Genomic DNA, 13,845 nt, shown 5'->3' on the forward strand with positions numbered 1-13,845 from the left:
AAGATCTTTTGTCTTGTGGTAGCCTTCGTTAATGGCAAAACGATAATCTGTGCCTGAGAATGAACATGGGACGTTTTGACTTGTGCTTTAATATAATAGATTATCTTCAAGTCTTTGAGACTGGGTGAAGCCTCAATTAAAACATCGTCGTCCTACAAAGCACACTCAAACTAGACACCATTGTTATTAGACACAACATAGACATGAGACATTGAGACGACAAATAACACACCGAGACAGTGTCTGGCTTACTTTCTAGTGTAGTATGCATATATGGAGATATGAGTTTTAAAATGATATAGAAAACATAATATCAAAGTCTCATTACAATCTGAAAAACCCTGCTTCAAGATACAACCATATGCTAGGAGCATCAAACAACACCAAAAACAAAATTAAAAGTAAAGATAAATTCACTGAATCAATACTGACTCAGCTTCACTGTAGTTTCTTGAATCAAATATAAAAGCAAAAAAAAACAAAAAAAGAAGGGTATCAGACTCCGGTGACTTAATCCAAGACTTAATCCTCCCATTCACTCATCTCGTCCTCAGTGAGAAGCTCGTCCTCGGAGAGATCCCCCCAAAGCTCCGGTGGCAAAGCTGCTGGATCAAGCTCCAAACAATCTTCTGGAACATTCTCACCTTCCTGACCAGTGAGCCTGTGATAGACCACCTGATGTGAAAACTTGAGCAGTTCTTTGACTGAGAATGCCAACTGATCAGAATCGCGACGAAAGACAGATATGAATCCAGGGACCTTCACTAATGGCAAAACCATTACACCTACTTCCCTGTCGAAGTCTTCAACCACTTCAACGATATCAAACTCGTTCCGCTCTTCTTCATCGTCCCAATCATCTTCGTCTCCCCAAGATGGCGACCAGTTTGTATACAAAGCCCACACATCACCTTTCGTTGGATAGATGTGAATAAAACCTTCAGCATCTTTTGTACACTTGAGTCTATGTGAGAATAGCTTGAGAGCTTTGGTGTTGATGCGTTCCCCTATTGAGAAGCGTCCGCTTGTCTTGGAAAAACCTGAATCAACCCAGTTCATTGTAGCCGGTTCCTCATCATTGGTAATATCCAGCCAAGAAATACTCAAGTTGAACGGTTCTTGAGAGACAACACTATGCACCAGTGCATAGAGTCGGGGCATTCCATCAACACCACCATAAGCAGCCCATACTTCGTTCTCTTTAAACGAACCTTCAACTCGGTCCTTGTCAAAGTCATAGAAATCATTATCTATAACAAACTTAGATCGAAGAGGGCTTATCTCATCAGCAACAACAGCACCACCATTATTGTCTTGAGAGGTAGATGCAATCTTCTTAAGGCGTTGTTTGATTCCATTCCTAGCCTTTTCTGCAGAAGCACCTCCAATCATATTTGGAGTATTCTCGAGTCTGCCACGTTTGCGGATATTTTGTAGGAACCTATCGATATCGTCGCCAGCGTCCATCTCTTGAACAAAGTTGAACCAATAAGAGAGAAAGCTTTTGAGTATATAACAATGAAAACATAAGTTTTGTAAAACATAAGTTGAACCAAAATTCGTTATGGATCAATCATGAAATTTAAAATCCAACTAGATTGTTTGCGCCCTAAAATTCATTATAATCATGGAGTTTAAAATCCAACAATATTGTTCTTCTAATTAATTAATATATTTTCCTTAAGATCTGTTTCAAATATAGATGTCCAGATCTAAAGAGGAACAAAAACACTTCAATAAGCAACCCATGCCAAATCTAGAAAATCTACAATAACTTAGCGGGCGAAAGTTCGTTGAAGATTTATAAAATTTGTCGTGAAAGTTCGTTACATAGTAAAATCACGAACTCATGAAAACAGGTTCGGGTTTCAAAACATGTTTAGTTAGATCCGAAGATATTGATGTCTCTAAAATTGAAGCTAATAAATATCTGAAAACACTAAGCGTTTATCAACATGTATATAAATATGTTTAAGACAAGGAAAGATGATACGATCGAACACACACAATTAGTCAGGAAAAAAAAAACTGGATAAGAGATTAAAACACGATAATCAAAACTAAAGTAACAATTCAATACCTTTACTGCTCCACACAATTAATCTGGAGAGCCAAACACCAAAAACCACCTATCAAAAGAGAGATATTCATATCATATTACATAACATAACTGAGAAAAGAATGATGCGTTGTAACCTATGTGATGAAAGTATATATATACATACCTCTACGTTGAAAACAACCAAGAAAAGAACAGCTTTAGACGGTGATTTTGTTTATGCTTCTTCGTTAGATTAATCGATGAAGAAGCTCAATTTATAGAGCTTCGAACAGAATCTTTTTTTTCTTTGTTAGATTATATTACTAGTTATTACAAAATGTATCTAGTCAAAGTTTCCAGTGCTCAACTTTAAATTATTTCCATTCTCAAAATCTGCAATTAGTGTTTGTCTAAATTAATCAATTTATAGTATATATGTGTTGGATTTATTTCTCTTTTTGCTTGATAGAAAATAAAACATTGAACAAATTAAAGTCTTATTTATTTCTCTATAAACTGTAATAAGATATTTTATTTATGTTTTTTTTAACACAATTCTCATAACACACAAAATTGTCTAAACGCATTGAACTCTTTTGACTAATTATCTTTTAATATCAACAAATATAAACTCTAATTAGACATGTTTGATGGAACCGAAGCTTGTAGAAATTGCTTACATATATATCTTCGAAAGATCTAAATGGCAAATGCTTACGCAATCATACAATCTTTAAGTCTTTGAGACTCGGTGAAGCCTCAAGTAAAACTTCCTAGTCCTATAAACCACACTCAAACTAAACACCATAGCCATTAGACACAACATGGACATGAGACCGCACGTGACTGAATAACAAACTGAACCCGTGCAGACGAGCGACTCAGTCTCTTTGGTGGTTCCAGCTTGCTTTCTGGCGTAGTAGTCATAGATGTTACTAGCAATCATACCTGAGAAAACAAACGACCCAATAGGCAAAGCTGTAATCTGGAAATTATAGAGAGAACCAAAGCTCTTCAAGCCAAAAATGTCGGAGACTGAAGCAGGAGCGATGGCCCAATGAGCGCCATAACCCATTCCTATTACAATGGTCACTACGTAGATCTTCCCGGGCCAGTCTATTGCATAGTAGATAAGCCCTAAAGACATTATCGCCTGAACCGCAGACATTGCCAATGTTCTTGGAAGCGAGAATTTTCTTGTCAAGAAGAAGAAAGTGATGAAAACGTCAGTAAGAAACAGAGTTGTGTCTTAACATATATGTTTGCTTTGAAAGTGAAAAATAGTTTTAGGGTATTGTACCGTATGATTAGCTCAGAGAAGTAGCCACCAGCAACACGGCCGAGAAAATTGGAGATGCTGATCAGTGAGACAAATATCTTGGTGTTGTTATACCCGAGGGAATAACAAATCTGACCAAGATTGTCTATAACCGTTATCCCCGAACCTACACCTAGAACCAGAGACATAAATATAAGCCAGAAGTCAGCTTGTCCCAAAGCTTGTAACAAGGTGAAATCTTCTCCTATACACGGTGCTCTTTTCTTCTCCGGCAGTATGTCACTTCTCTCAATTAAAGTTTTAACCTCATGCTGATTTACATTAGAAGTTCCTTCTTCGGACTTCATTAAGATGACATTATTACCCGAGGTAAAAACCGATGAAAAAGGGACAAGAACCGGAACAACCATGAAAAAGACAAGGATAGCTCCAGAGGTTGTGATAGTAGTTTGAGATATATCAACAAGACTCTGAAGTACCAACAGTCCTAGTAAATATATAGCAAGGACAACACAAAACCCGTAAATAGCCAGGAATCGTAAATCATCTGATCGCAAGTTCGTTCTGCAACTCCTTTCATCAACGGGTCTAACAATGAATAGCAGAGCAAGAACCACTACTGGTGGTCCAAGAGCAACCATGAGAATAACCGAAGAATCATGAGAAGGGTTGAACATCAAGTAAACCTGAGTCAAGATTGCCCCGCTCAAACCAGAAAACCCTTTCAAGATTCCAACAACAGGACCACGGCTCTCTGGGAAGTTATGAATGCATGACACAAGCGATGCTGTATTGTAGTAGGTTTCTCCATTTGTTCCCACGAATATAGCAACAAACAACTGCATAAACAAGAAAAAAAAAGTGTTACTTTCTATTTATAGTTTACAAAACCAGAATCAAGAACATTAAATCAAGTGCTTGCTAAAGCAAGCAAGTCCCCTCTGTGGTACCGATTACAAATCTAAGAATTAGATTCTAAGTATACCACAAATCAAAATTGGTTAAGAGCATCACGATTACTTAAACCAAGAAAACGAATGTGTTTATGCAAAAATTGAATCATCTCTAACCATCCAGAGAGGCAAATTAGGCAATTGACCAGTGACGACTAGCCAGACAACACCGTAGCCGACAAGGTTCTGAGTTGCACCGACGATTAGAACCACCCAGGAAGGTGAGACCTCAGATAAAGCACCGGAGACGAAACCGATGGCGTCACCGAGGTTCTTAGCAACGCCGAGTAGAGCGATTTGTTTCTGATTGTAACCAAGGGATGTCTTGATCGCCGGAGACATAGAGCCGCCGAATAAATAACCGACGCCGGCGACGGATTGGATCCACATGGCACAGACGAAGACTAGCCATCGGTCGTTGGCTAGGAGCTCAAGTTTGTGACGCCAACAAGGCATAGTCAGGCCTCAGAAATAAAAAAAAGTAACTAATGAAATCAAATATTTTGACAGACTCACGTTATTAAACAATAACATCTCATCTAATGAAATCAAACATTTACTCTCTACGATTTTTACAGCCTCACGTTATTAACAATAATATTTATTATTTTATTAATTCTTTTTTAGATGAGAGATTATTGGGAAAACTCCCATTATAAATGCTCTAAACTAATTGTAAACATAAAAATAAATTCTCATAAAAAACCAGAAAATATACAATTTTGCATTACAATGTTTTTACAACAATTTTGATGGATAATTATTACTATTACTAAGATCACACTCCCCAGATGTCGCGCGAAAGTATTTAAAATAAAAAAATTCAATTAAATTAAAATTATATATTATAAATTTATTTGCAAGTAACCTACATAAATATTAAATATAGAGTGTTAGTAAAAATACAACCATCAAAATAAAGATTAAAAATATTGTCTATGATAAAAAAAATATTATGGCAAAAAATCAAGGCAATTTTGTCAAAAATATTGTTTAATGTATTAGAAATATAAAGTATTTTATAAAGAATTGTGATAAAGAGTTGCAATCATTATAACAGTTATTGATATTTCTATTATTAGTAAAAAAACCTATTATGACAAAGTGATCTTAATTGAGTATATCGAACGAATGGTTGTAATAAGTAAATGTGACTTTCTAATAAAATAATTATAAATATAAAATATATTTAATTTTTAGTAAAAATTTATCAAGGAGAATTATAGTAAAAATACAAAATTTCTAAAAATAAATTACATATTCTACGAAGAGTTAAGATAGATAAATAGACACAAATCTAAACTATATATTTGAAATTGAATTAAATATTTTTATATTGCTATAATCATTTCTAAAATCTTATTATTAAACAACATTGGATATTAATATATTAATATTCAAATAATTTTGATTCAACATAAAACAGAAAATATGTTTCAACGAACAATAATTTGTTAGTCATTAAAGAAGAGACAAATATATATAGAGTTCAAAAGACATGAATATTGAATATACACAACTATTGAAACGAAAAGAAATGAACAGACGCAACCGTATAAATCATTTTTTTAAAATTACAACATCTTTTTTTAGATAAAAGTATGACGAAAAATCACAAATGTTGTTGGCATTTATTCAGATTATTCTTATTATATATTTTTTTTCAATGATAAACTTGAAGAATATGAATTTAAAGTTAGCCAAAGAAAAATGTGTTATAGGGGTATGCTGAAAAAATGTATTTAAGACTAAGATCATATAATGAGACATTATAGTTGTATAGTTTATTTTGGAAAAGAATTACAATGATTAATCAGAAATAGTTTAAAAAATGAAGGAATATAAACATTCATTAAACCTTAAAATCAATAGTAATTTTTAAATGGGTAAGACAAATATGAATTACAAAAATAAAAGTAGATAATGAGGAGGAGAGAAAAGAATTACTTGTTTATAGAAAATTTGGTTACCTTAACTATATATCAAATTAGTAAGTGTTATAGACATATTGACATACATATGTAGATATTACCGAATAAATAATAATAATAAATATAGTAAAACAAATGTTTGAAAAAAAAAATTGTTAGTCTAATAATATATTAAACAAATGTTTTCATGTTTTTGAATTTTCAAATTTTAGAGTTGTCATTTTCTTATTATTGAATAAATAAAATCAATTTCCAATGATTTAAAAGTATTGATTATTTTTCTAAAAAGAATAAATTATTAAGTAAGTTTACAAACTCTCCTAAACATAAATTATGGTAACTAACTTATTTACCTTCTTAGATTAAATTACCTCTCTTTTTCCCTTTTGTTTTATGACTATGTTTTATGCATCTATGAGATTTGATTACAATATTATAAACATGTAAATGCAAAACACAATATGTAGAGTTCATTTTAAAATTTTAAAATAGTCATGGTCTAAACATAGTATCGCAAGATTATGAGCAACATTGTCTTGAACGACGGTTGCACAATCTTCTAAACATGATTACAATGTTTTGGACACTTTTATCATGGACTAAATGCATATAGAAGAAGAAGAATGAGGGACGTTAAGAACTAACAAAAATATTTTTAGTTTATTCTTTTTATATATATAATTGTTTTAAAGAAAGCATAATGATGTTATCCCCAAACTGTTCTTTTTGCATACCTGGAGCGTTAGAAGAAAAAACGTGAAATTCCAAACTCTCCCGCCTCAATTCTTTATTACAACCTTCCATTTTTTTTATTGGCAAATGTTTAGAAAAAATAAGAGAGTCACTAATCTCGATCCACTAATGTAATGACGTCAAAATTAAGGATGATAAGATATAGAGTCAACATAGTTACATTTTATATGTAGGAATCAGTATTTGTTACTGCCAAATACTTTTTTCACACTGAGGAGACGAGAGGCTGTTGGTAACAATCTGACAGACTCCTCCAGATACTTTTCAAACATATCTTTTTCACCGGTTTCACCACCAGTATTTTTGGTTTCTTTGGTGTCCGGATAGCTATCATTAAGTTCATGTGTGACTACAGCTTTGTACCTTTTGACATCGGTTGCAGGTGCTTTCGCTGTAGTTGCATAGTGAAAAGTCAGAGGGTTAACACTCTTTAAGACGGTTCCTTTTTCAAAAACGTCTGTCAACACATACAAATCGTTCAGAGAACCCTAGTTAATTTTCCCCTAGGCATCAAGTCTATCACTTCTGGAATAGACAAGAACTCATCATTGCCTAAAAACCCCTCTAGCCTACAAAAAGCATCCAAATGCCTAGTAGTGGCAATGTCATAGCATTCATTCCAGAATTGTTTGAAGATCTTTAAGACCAACTTGCGTTTATCGCCTCTATGAAAGAAGTATTCGCGATCCCTGCGACCCTTGCCCTTAGGCCTTGGTGGCGTTGGTGCTGCAGGTTTAGGCTTGGGTGTTGTGGCCTTTGGCTTGGGTGCTGCAGCCTTAAACTTAGGCTTGGGTGCAGTGGCTTTAGCCTTAGCCTTCGGTTCTGCAGCGTTGGCCTTAGCATTGGCCTTGCCTTTAGGTTTTGGTGGTACCATTGTACCTATTCCAGAGAAGTGTCATAGACTCTTAGGAAGAGGACAAATTCCTATTACCTATTAACATGTTAGCAACATCAGAATGAAGCCTCCACTGGAAGCAGAGTATTTGCTTGCTCCAAATCCAACAAAGACGCAAAACGACGTCATTTTGACAAAGGAAGAAATAGGCCGTATAAACAAGAATGCGAAGCCCACCAAGGTTGAACAAGTCCGACGGTTGACTCCAACGGCTATCCCTTCACCAAAAGACAAAACCGAGACAGCTTCACTCCAAGACAAAACTAAAGGAACAAAGGAGGAAGCTGCGTCTGAGAAATCATCAACTAAAGATAAGATCGACAAAGGGAAGGAGGTAGCCGCGTGTCCAGGCCGTACAACTAAAGCAGTCCTAAAGCAGTCAAATGATCAGCCAATCATCAAGCTGTCAAATCCTTTCACAACCCTTGATTCATATGTGTAAGCTGATCGTGAAAAGTGTAAGCACTAGGGCTTATGTTCGAGTGTATAAATAAGCCAAGAGCTGCATTGTAAACTTTGAGCTGAAATAATAATACAAAGTTCCACATTTACAAAAAATCTCTCTTTGCTTTCAAAAGGCTCATAAATAAGAGAAACGTCGGTGTTGTTCTCTCTTGACCACACATAAATCTATGCATTCTTACATATCAAACTTCTGAAGAAAATATAAACTTTTGAAGTGTCCAAACATTTACCAAATCAACCTTAAAAAAAACAAATCACCGTCAATACAAATAAATGTTCACTTATTTATATACAATTCATGTGTAAGGTTGAAAAACAAGTAAGCATAATGATGAGCAACAAGTTCAAAAACAACAAACACGAATTAATGAAGAGGTCTACTTCGCAAGCTTTGGTTTGAAAATTTGGTTTGCAAAAGCATTCAACTTTGTACCTCCCGAAAAAAGAATCTGTTAGTTTGAGTGGCGTTTAAGGTACACCAAAACTCCAAGTCCAGCAGCAAGAGCAGCCCCGGCTGCAACCGTCTTGTAAGCGGCTGCCCATGAGTTTGACTGGTCGTAGTCCATATCCACTGCGCTTAAACCTCTCATGTGCCCTCTCCCTTCTGTGTAGTCCAAATGCAATTTCAAACCCTGCACCATTTGGAATCCCAAACCAAAATATAAACTTCTTTAACACAAAATCCACATTAACCAAACCGAAAAAATAAGCACGTTCTTGAACCAAATAGAATGGATCTACAATTTATTACCTTCCAGCCTATTGATTTTGCGTGTTCTACAGCAGCTCCAAGATCATTATCTGATGCTAAAACGACTTTGTCATTGTCTTCATCTTCGTACTATACACACCACAAAACATGTCAAGAACAGAAGCAGAACTTTTCCTCTTCTCGTTTGTTTAAAAAGTTTTCGAATAATAACTATGTACCATTATCTGAGGCAAGTTATCAGGCTCAATGTCATCCCCCATCCTTTGTAGGATTGCTGTTATCAGAGTTGTCAAGCTCTGTGTTTCTATAATTAGAAAGTAAAAATAAGGTTAATGGACTCTGCAGCATTGGCATAAAAGGTATCCTATTTTTCAAGTGTTATGAGTTAACGTACCACACATAAATCTATGCATTCGTCCCTTTCTATCTTGGAGTTTGAAAGCAAATGTATTAGGATATGAGAATGATTTTGTCCCTTCTATCTCCGAAGATAATTTCAAAGATTCTTCCTCACTGCAAAATCATATATATGGTTCAGTTTTAGAAACCAGGCTACGGTCAAAACTAAATGGTTCATAGGAACATGAGTAGAAAACCTCCTAGTTTCATCTCCATCTTCGTTAGGAGACAAAGCCATAGCTGAATCCCAAAACTTTTGCATCATTGAGTTTGCTGTCTCATTATTTATTCCAGCCGTACTCCCAGCCTTGTCAAAAGGAAGTAAAGAGAGCTTATAACAAAAGAAGATTCTCAACAAGAATGGCAACAACAAATACATCATGTTCTGTCATTTCTCGGATTGTTTATCGATCTTGTCTCATGTTTCCGACTTCAACTAAAAGAGAATAATAAAGGAAAAAAAGTTTTACCGTAGTAACGGCAGCATTAGTTATGTGGATCACATCAATCACAGCAACAACATCTCCATCTGTTTTGAAATCATCAACATTAGACTAGTGCTGAAATATACTTTATTGCTCAAAGTCCGTTTTTGCATACGTTTTTGTTACCTTTATCTAATACAGGAAGATGCAGAAATTTTCCATTGTGCATGATATGCAAGGCATCAACAATAGCCATATCAACAGTTGCAGATTCTGGATTCTGAGTCATAACCTATATAAAGAATCAACAGAGACAGGAAATGAGAACTGATTTAAATCTAAGGAAGGGCTGACTTAAGGAAAACATTACCTTCTCCACAGTAGTTGTCTCTTGAGGAAGGTTTTGAGCTATCACCCGCATCAAGATGTCCTTTGAACTAACAAAAATTCACTATTCAATATCAAAGCTTCACTAGAAAAGTTTGAAACAAAACCAAAGTAACAGAACAAGGGCTCATATGACACTTACGTAAGAATCCCTACTAATTTGTTTTCAACCATCACCATGGCTGCACTAGACTGATATTCAACCATCTTCATGGTTACTCCTAACACCGTCTCATCCAATCCAACTTTTAAAACTCTGTACGTTTTAATTTCCAAATATACTCGTTAAGCTTTGCATTGCTCTTTAATAAAAAAAAAGTATTAAGAATAATAAGATCAAAGTGAATGATCACAGATTTTAAAGGAGATATTACCTACTTTGTATTCTCTGGAATTATAGTTGAAAGTGAAGGCTTGAATATTCGTTCTCTAAGTGTCTCCATAAAAATGTTTGGTCCTGTATCCAACAAAAAAGCAATAAGAGACACAACTTTAAGTTTAAACACAACCTATGCATGCAAGAAGACAATTTAAAGCTGTTCTGCAGTAGTGAAGGAATCAAATGGAGATATACCAGCGATAGATGTACCCCAGTTCTTTTCAACGCCTTCAACAGCTGCAGCAATGGCCTTACCCTTCTCAACAGATCTTTCCATGCGAGCAATTGCATCATACAAACACTTTGCAATATCGAGAAGTGCAATAACTTCTCCATTCTCTACAACCGGCAAATGTCTAAATTTGCCTGCAGATCCACTTGTCAGTTCATACCATGGAAAAGAACATATGAAAGAACAAGAAAGAAATGTGTTCCCCTAATTAAGCATATATAACAAACCTTGCACCATCTTTTGAAGAGCTTCCACAGCAATAGTGTCAGACAAAACAAAAACAGGGTTCTTGGTCATAACTTTAGATACAGGTGTTTCTTCAAGGTTGAGTTGTTTAGCAATTACTTTTGTTGCTATGTCCTTCAAAACCAAAAGAGAGACAAAGATTTATTCAAGCCACCAATTACAAAAGAGAGAAAAATCCAGAGAATATTTTTTTGCAGTGAAACTGGTTGATGGAATATTTTACCCTGTCAGTAAGGATCCCACAAAGCAATGCATTAGAATCAGTCAGCAATAAGGCATCAACGCGACGTGCAGCCATCCTTCGGCAAGCTTCAAATAAAGTTGTGCTATCCGGTACGGTAAGGGCCTTACACAACCTAAGTCTCTTTACAGTTCTCTCTCCACTCCTTTCCCCACTCAAGCTTCTAAAACAAAACAAAACATGCAAACATATACATACACTTTTAAAACATGTATCTGAAATTAAATAGCCAACAATGAAGAACACTGAATCAACCAACAGCCAACAAATTAACCAAGTATATCCTCCTGCCAGGCCATTAATACAAATAAACAGAAGAAGACTCACGCCTAATGAATCCAACAATTATATAAAAGTGTGTCAAAAATGTAAATTAAGAGCTTTTTTAGGGGTAATTAAGTTACATGGAAGAACGAGAAGATGTGAGAGATCTTCGTGGGAGAAGGTCAGAACCACCACCTTCGTTCTCAGAACTTTTCTTCCTCCCTTGAAATGAATTACCAGAGAAAGATAGACTTTTTCTAGACGAACCAACACCATGGTTTGCCATTGTAATTATCTGATCTCCTTCGTCCAAAATTCTGACAATCATCATCATCATCATCATCAACCATAAAAAAAAATTCAGATATACGACGATTTGAATACGATTACATTGGAACTTACCGAAACAATCTTCGAAAAATTAGATATTCACAGAGAAAACAAATTTATCGATCGAGGATTTGGGATTTGATAAATGTGGTTCTAAGGATGATTTGGAAGAGAAAGACCCAAAGGAGAGGGAAAGCAATATGCCAGACCAACAAATAAAAAAAAATAAATCCGTGGTGGAACTTTTCTTCATGTGCCAATCAGCTAATAGTTGATTACATATTTGCCCTTGCGATTTGCTGGATTGGTACTACTGCCACGCGGGAACGACGACGCTATGTTTTTGTTCTTCTCTCCTTATCAGAAGCTTGTTTGTTTGACCCAGAAAAAAAAAAAAAAAAAAACAAGCTTGTTTATACAATGTGAGGGATGGTATTTAAGACTAATAAATAAACTAAACAAATTTGTTTCGGACAACAACTATATATAAAAAAGGAATAATTATAAATTTTTGAGTATTGGTTAAAAGAAATACATATGAACCTTTAAACTTTAAAGAGTACAAGTATTAAAGAGGACAACATAGAATATACACTAATTAAATATGTTTATATGAGAGTGGCTATAGCCACTGTTTCCCCTAGCTTATGTCATTAAGTTAAACCTATTATACTATACTAATATTATAATCTATGGGTATTGATGACTTGATGATAAAAAAAAACCTACAACCCAAAGAAAATAAAAGAAAAATATTAAAAAAAAAGAAGACCAAAGACGCTTCTAATAAATGCATGAAAAATGTGCTTATATCATATTCGTTAATAAATTTGAAATTTCGATTCCTATTTACTAGACTACTAGCTAGTAATTACCCCGTCACTGACAATGAAAATTTTCTAACTTCTTTTAGTCAACGTGACCCGGCCCAATGATTAAGTGTTTAACCATATTAAAAAAAAAAAAAAAAAAAATGAGAGAGACCACTCAACCATCGTCTAACGAATCTCGCAGGACATTAACCACAGGCCAAGTCATCAACCCACAGTTTGACCACGACATTTATTGTCGTATAACACCAAGCCATATTAGTATTATGCCATTTCACCAACCGTACGGTACCCCAAGGTTTCAATATCACCAACGCAAGTAATATAACTTCTCTATCTCTCCCTCTCTTTTTAATATAACTTCTCTCTTTCTCTCTCTCTTTCGTTGGGATACCAAACAAATATAAGGACAGGAAAATGTCGGATTGGGTTGCGGCGGTGGTGGCGACGGTGTTGTTTGTGGTTCTGACGCCGGGATTGTTGTTTCAGGTTCCGGGCAACAACCACTTTGTAGACTTCGGGAAGATGGAAACGAGCGGATACTCAATCCTTCTCCACGCCTTCATCTACTTCGGCCTCGTCACTGTCTTCACCGTCGTCATCCACTTTCCAGGCACTTAATAATTCTACGTAACTTTCACCAATATTTATACTTTTTTCTTACCTTATTATTATTACCTATATTATATATATATATATATATATATGCTTCTTTTTTTTCTTACCTTTTGTATATTATCAGTTTTACCATATTTTCGTATATTATTCACATGATTATTATGCTAATGTTTTGTGCCGTATGTTATTCCCTATATAATAAAACGGAAGTACACAACATAAATTATATTTTATAAAAAAATTATAATGTAAATAAAATGAATTTCAACCCACGGGTCTTAATCTAGTACTAACTTAAAATGATAGCAAAAATAATTCACTTACCAAAAATGAAAGAAGAAGAACAAAAAAACTGGCGATGCATATAACAAACCTCAAACCTGTTTCGAAATTTCGCGTTATGACAAAATGGAGAGTTGACCGATTTTCCATTTTTATTACGAAATTTGGTAAGTTAAGAGTACA

The 13,845-nt window shown here is 34.8% G+C and overlaps 4 protein-coding genes across 6 annotated transcripts; 1 reads left to right on the forward strand and 3 right to left on the reverse strand.

The window, feature by feature from the left end:
• Nucleotides 1-274: 274 nt before the first annotated feature.
• On the reverse strand, nt 275-2,332 carry LOC147935225 (uncharacterized). Its single transcript, XM_087476420.1, has 3 exons — nt 2,226-2,332; nt 2,081-2,129; nt 275-1,469 (listed from the first exon to the last, which is right to left on the reverse strand). Exon 3 carries the CDS (start codon nt 1,465-1,467, stop codon nt 523-525), a length of 945 nt encoding a protein of 314 aa, XP_087332546.1. The 5' UTR covers nt 1,468-1,469; nt 2,081-2,129; nt 2,226-2,332; the 3' UTR covers nt 275-522.
• A 372-nt stretch (nt 2,333-2,704) lies between these two features.
• Nucleotides 2,705-4,895, reverse strand: LOC104725567 (protein NUCLEAR FUSION DEFECTIVE 4). Its single transcript, XM_010444239.2, has 3 exons — nt 4,391-4,895; nt 3,342-4,159; nt 2,705-3,237 (listed from the first exon to the last, which is right to left on the reverse strand). The coding sequence occupies exons 1-3, from the start codon at nt 4,727-4,729 to the stop codon at nt 2,775-2,777; spliced, it is 1,620 nt and encodes a 539-aa protein (XP_010442541.1). The 5' UTR covers nt 4,730-4,895; the 3' UTR covers nt 2,705-2,774.
• Nucleotides 4,896-8,542: 3,647 nt separating this feature from the next.
• On the reverse strand, nt 8,543-12,351 carry LOC104725568 (CBS domain-containing protein CBSCBSPB5). Of its 3 annotated transcripts, XM_010444240.3 has the most exons (15): nt 12,005-12,351; nt 11,743-11,919; nt 11,321-11,501; nt 11,079-11,211; nt 10,815-10,985; nt 10,619-10,697; nt 10,383-10,496; nt 10,224-10,290; nt 10,040-10,145; nt 9,899-9,957; nt 9,626-9,735; nt 9,424-9,542; nt 9,248-9,333; nt 9,069-9,158; nt 8,543-8,949 (listed from the first exon to the last, which is right to left on the reverse strand). In XM_010444240.3, exons 2-15 carry the CDS (start codon nt 11,886-11,888, stop codon nt 8,770-8,772), a joined length of 1,641 nt encoding a protein of 546 aa, XP_010442542.2. In that variant the 5' UTR covers nt 11,889-11,919; nt 12,005-12,351; the 3' UTR covers nt 8,543-8,769. The 3 variants fall into 3 exon arrangements, with proteins under 3 accessions (XP_010442542.2, XP_087331803.1, XP_087331804.1); XM_087475677.1 differs by lacking the exon at nt 12,005-12,351 and having other exon boundaries at nt 11,798-11,919; XM_087475678.1 differs by lacking the exons at nt 10,815-10,985; nt 11,079-11,211; nt 11,321-11,501; nt 11,743-11,919; nt 12,005-12,351 and having other exon boundaries at nt 10,615-10,698.
• A 704-nt stretch (nt 12,352-13,055) lies between these two features.
• On the forward strand, nt 13,056-13,548 carry LOC109127550 (uncharacterized). Its single transcript, XM_019232496.2, has one exon. It carries the CDS (start codon nt 13,180-13,182, stop codon nt 13,381-13,383), a length of 204 nt encoding a protein of 67 aa, XP_019088041.1. The 5' UTR covers nt 13,056-13,179; the 3' UTR covers nt 13,384-13,548.
• The last annotated feature ends 297 nt before the right edge of the window (nt 13,549-13,845 follow it).

Source organism: Camelina sativa, chromosome 11 (genome assembly GCF_030686135.1).
Source record: "Camelina sativa cultivar CO46 ecotype springtype chromosome 11, ASM3068613v1".
Lineage (NCBI taxonomy): Eukaryota > Viridiplantae > Streptophyta > Magnoliopsida > Brassicales > Brassicaceae > Camelina > Camelina sativa.

Bases quoted from the DNA above. Each gene is read 5' to 3' on its own strand.
- LOC147935225 (XM_087476420.1), bottom strand. From the start codon at position 1,467: ATGGACGCTGGCGACGATATCGATAGGTTCCTACAAAATATCCGCAAA.
- LOC104725567 (XM_010444239.2), bottom strand. From the start codon at position 4,729: ATGCCTTGTTGGCGTCACAAACTTGAGCTCCTAGCCAACGACCGATGG. The intron at 4,160-4,390 runs GTTAGAGATGAT...TTGTTTATGCAG, and splicing joins CTAATTTGCCTCTCTGGATG to TTGTTTGTTGCTATATTCGT. The intron at 3,238-3,341 runs GTACAATACCCT...CTTCTTGACAAG, and splicing joins TTCTCTGAGCTAATCATACG to AAAATTCTCGCTTCCAAGAA.
- LOC104725568 (XM_010444240.3), bottom strand. From the start codon at position 11,888: ATGGCAAACCATGGTGTTGGTTCGTCTAGAAAAAGTCTATCTTTCTCT. The intron at 10,291-10,382 runs GTAAGTGTCATA...AATTTTTGTTAG, and splicing joins AAATTAGTAGGGATTCTTAC to TTCAAAGGACATCTTGATGC. The intron at 9,543-9,625 runs GTTTTCTACTCA...ATGATTTTGCAG, and splicing joins GATGGAGATGAAACTAGGAG to TGAGGAAGAATCTTTGAAAT.
- LOC109127550 (XM_019232496.2), top strand. From the start codon at position 13,180: ATGTCGGATTGGGTTGCGGCGGTGGTGGCGACGGTGTTGTTTGTGGTT.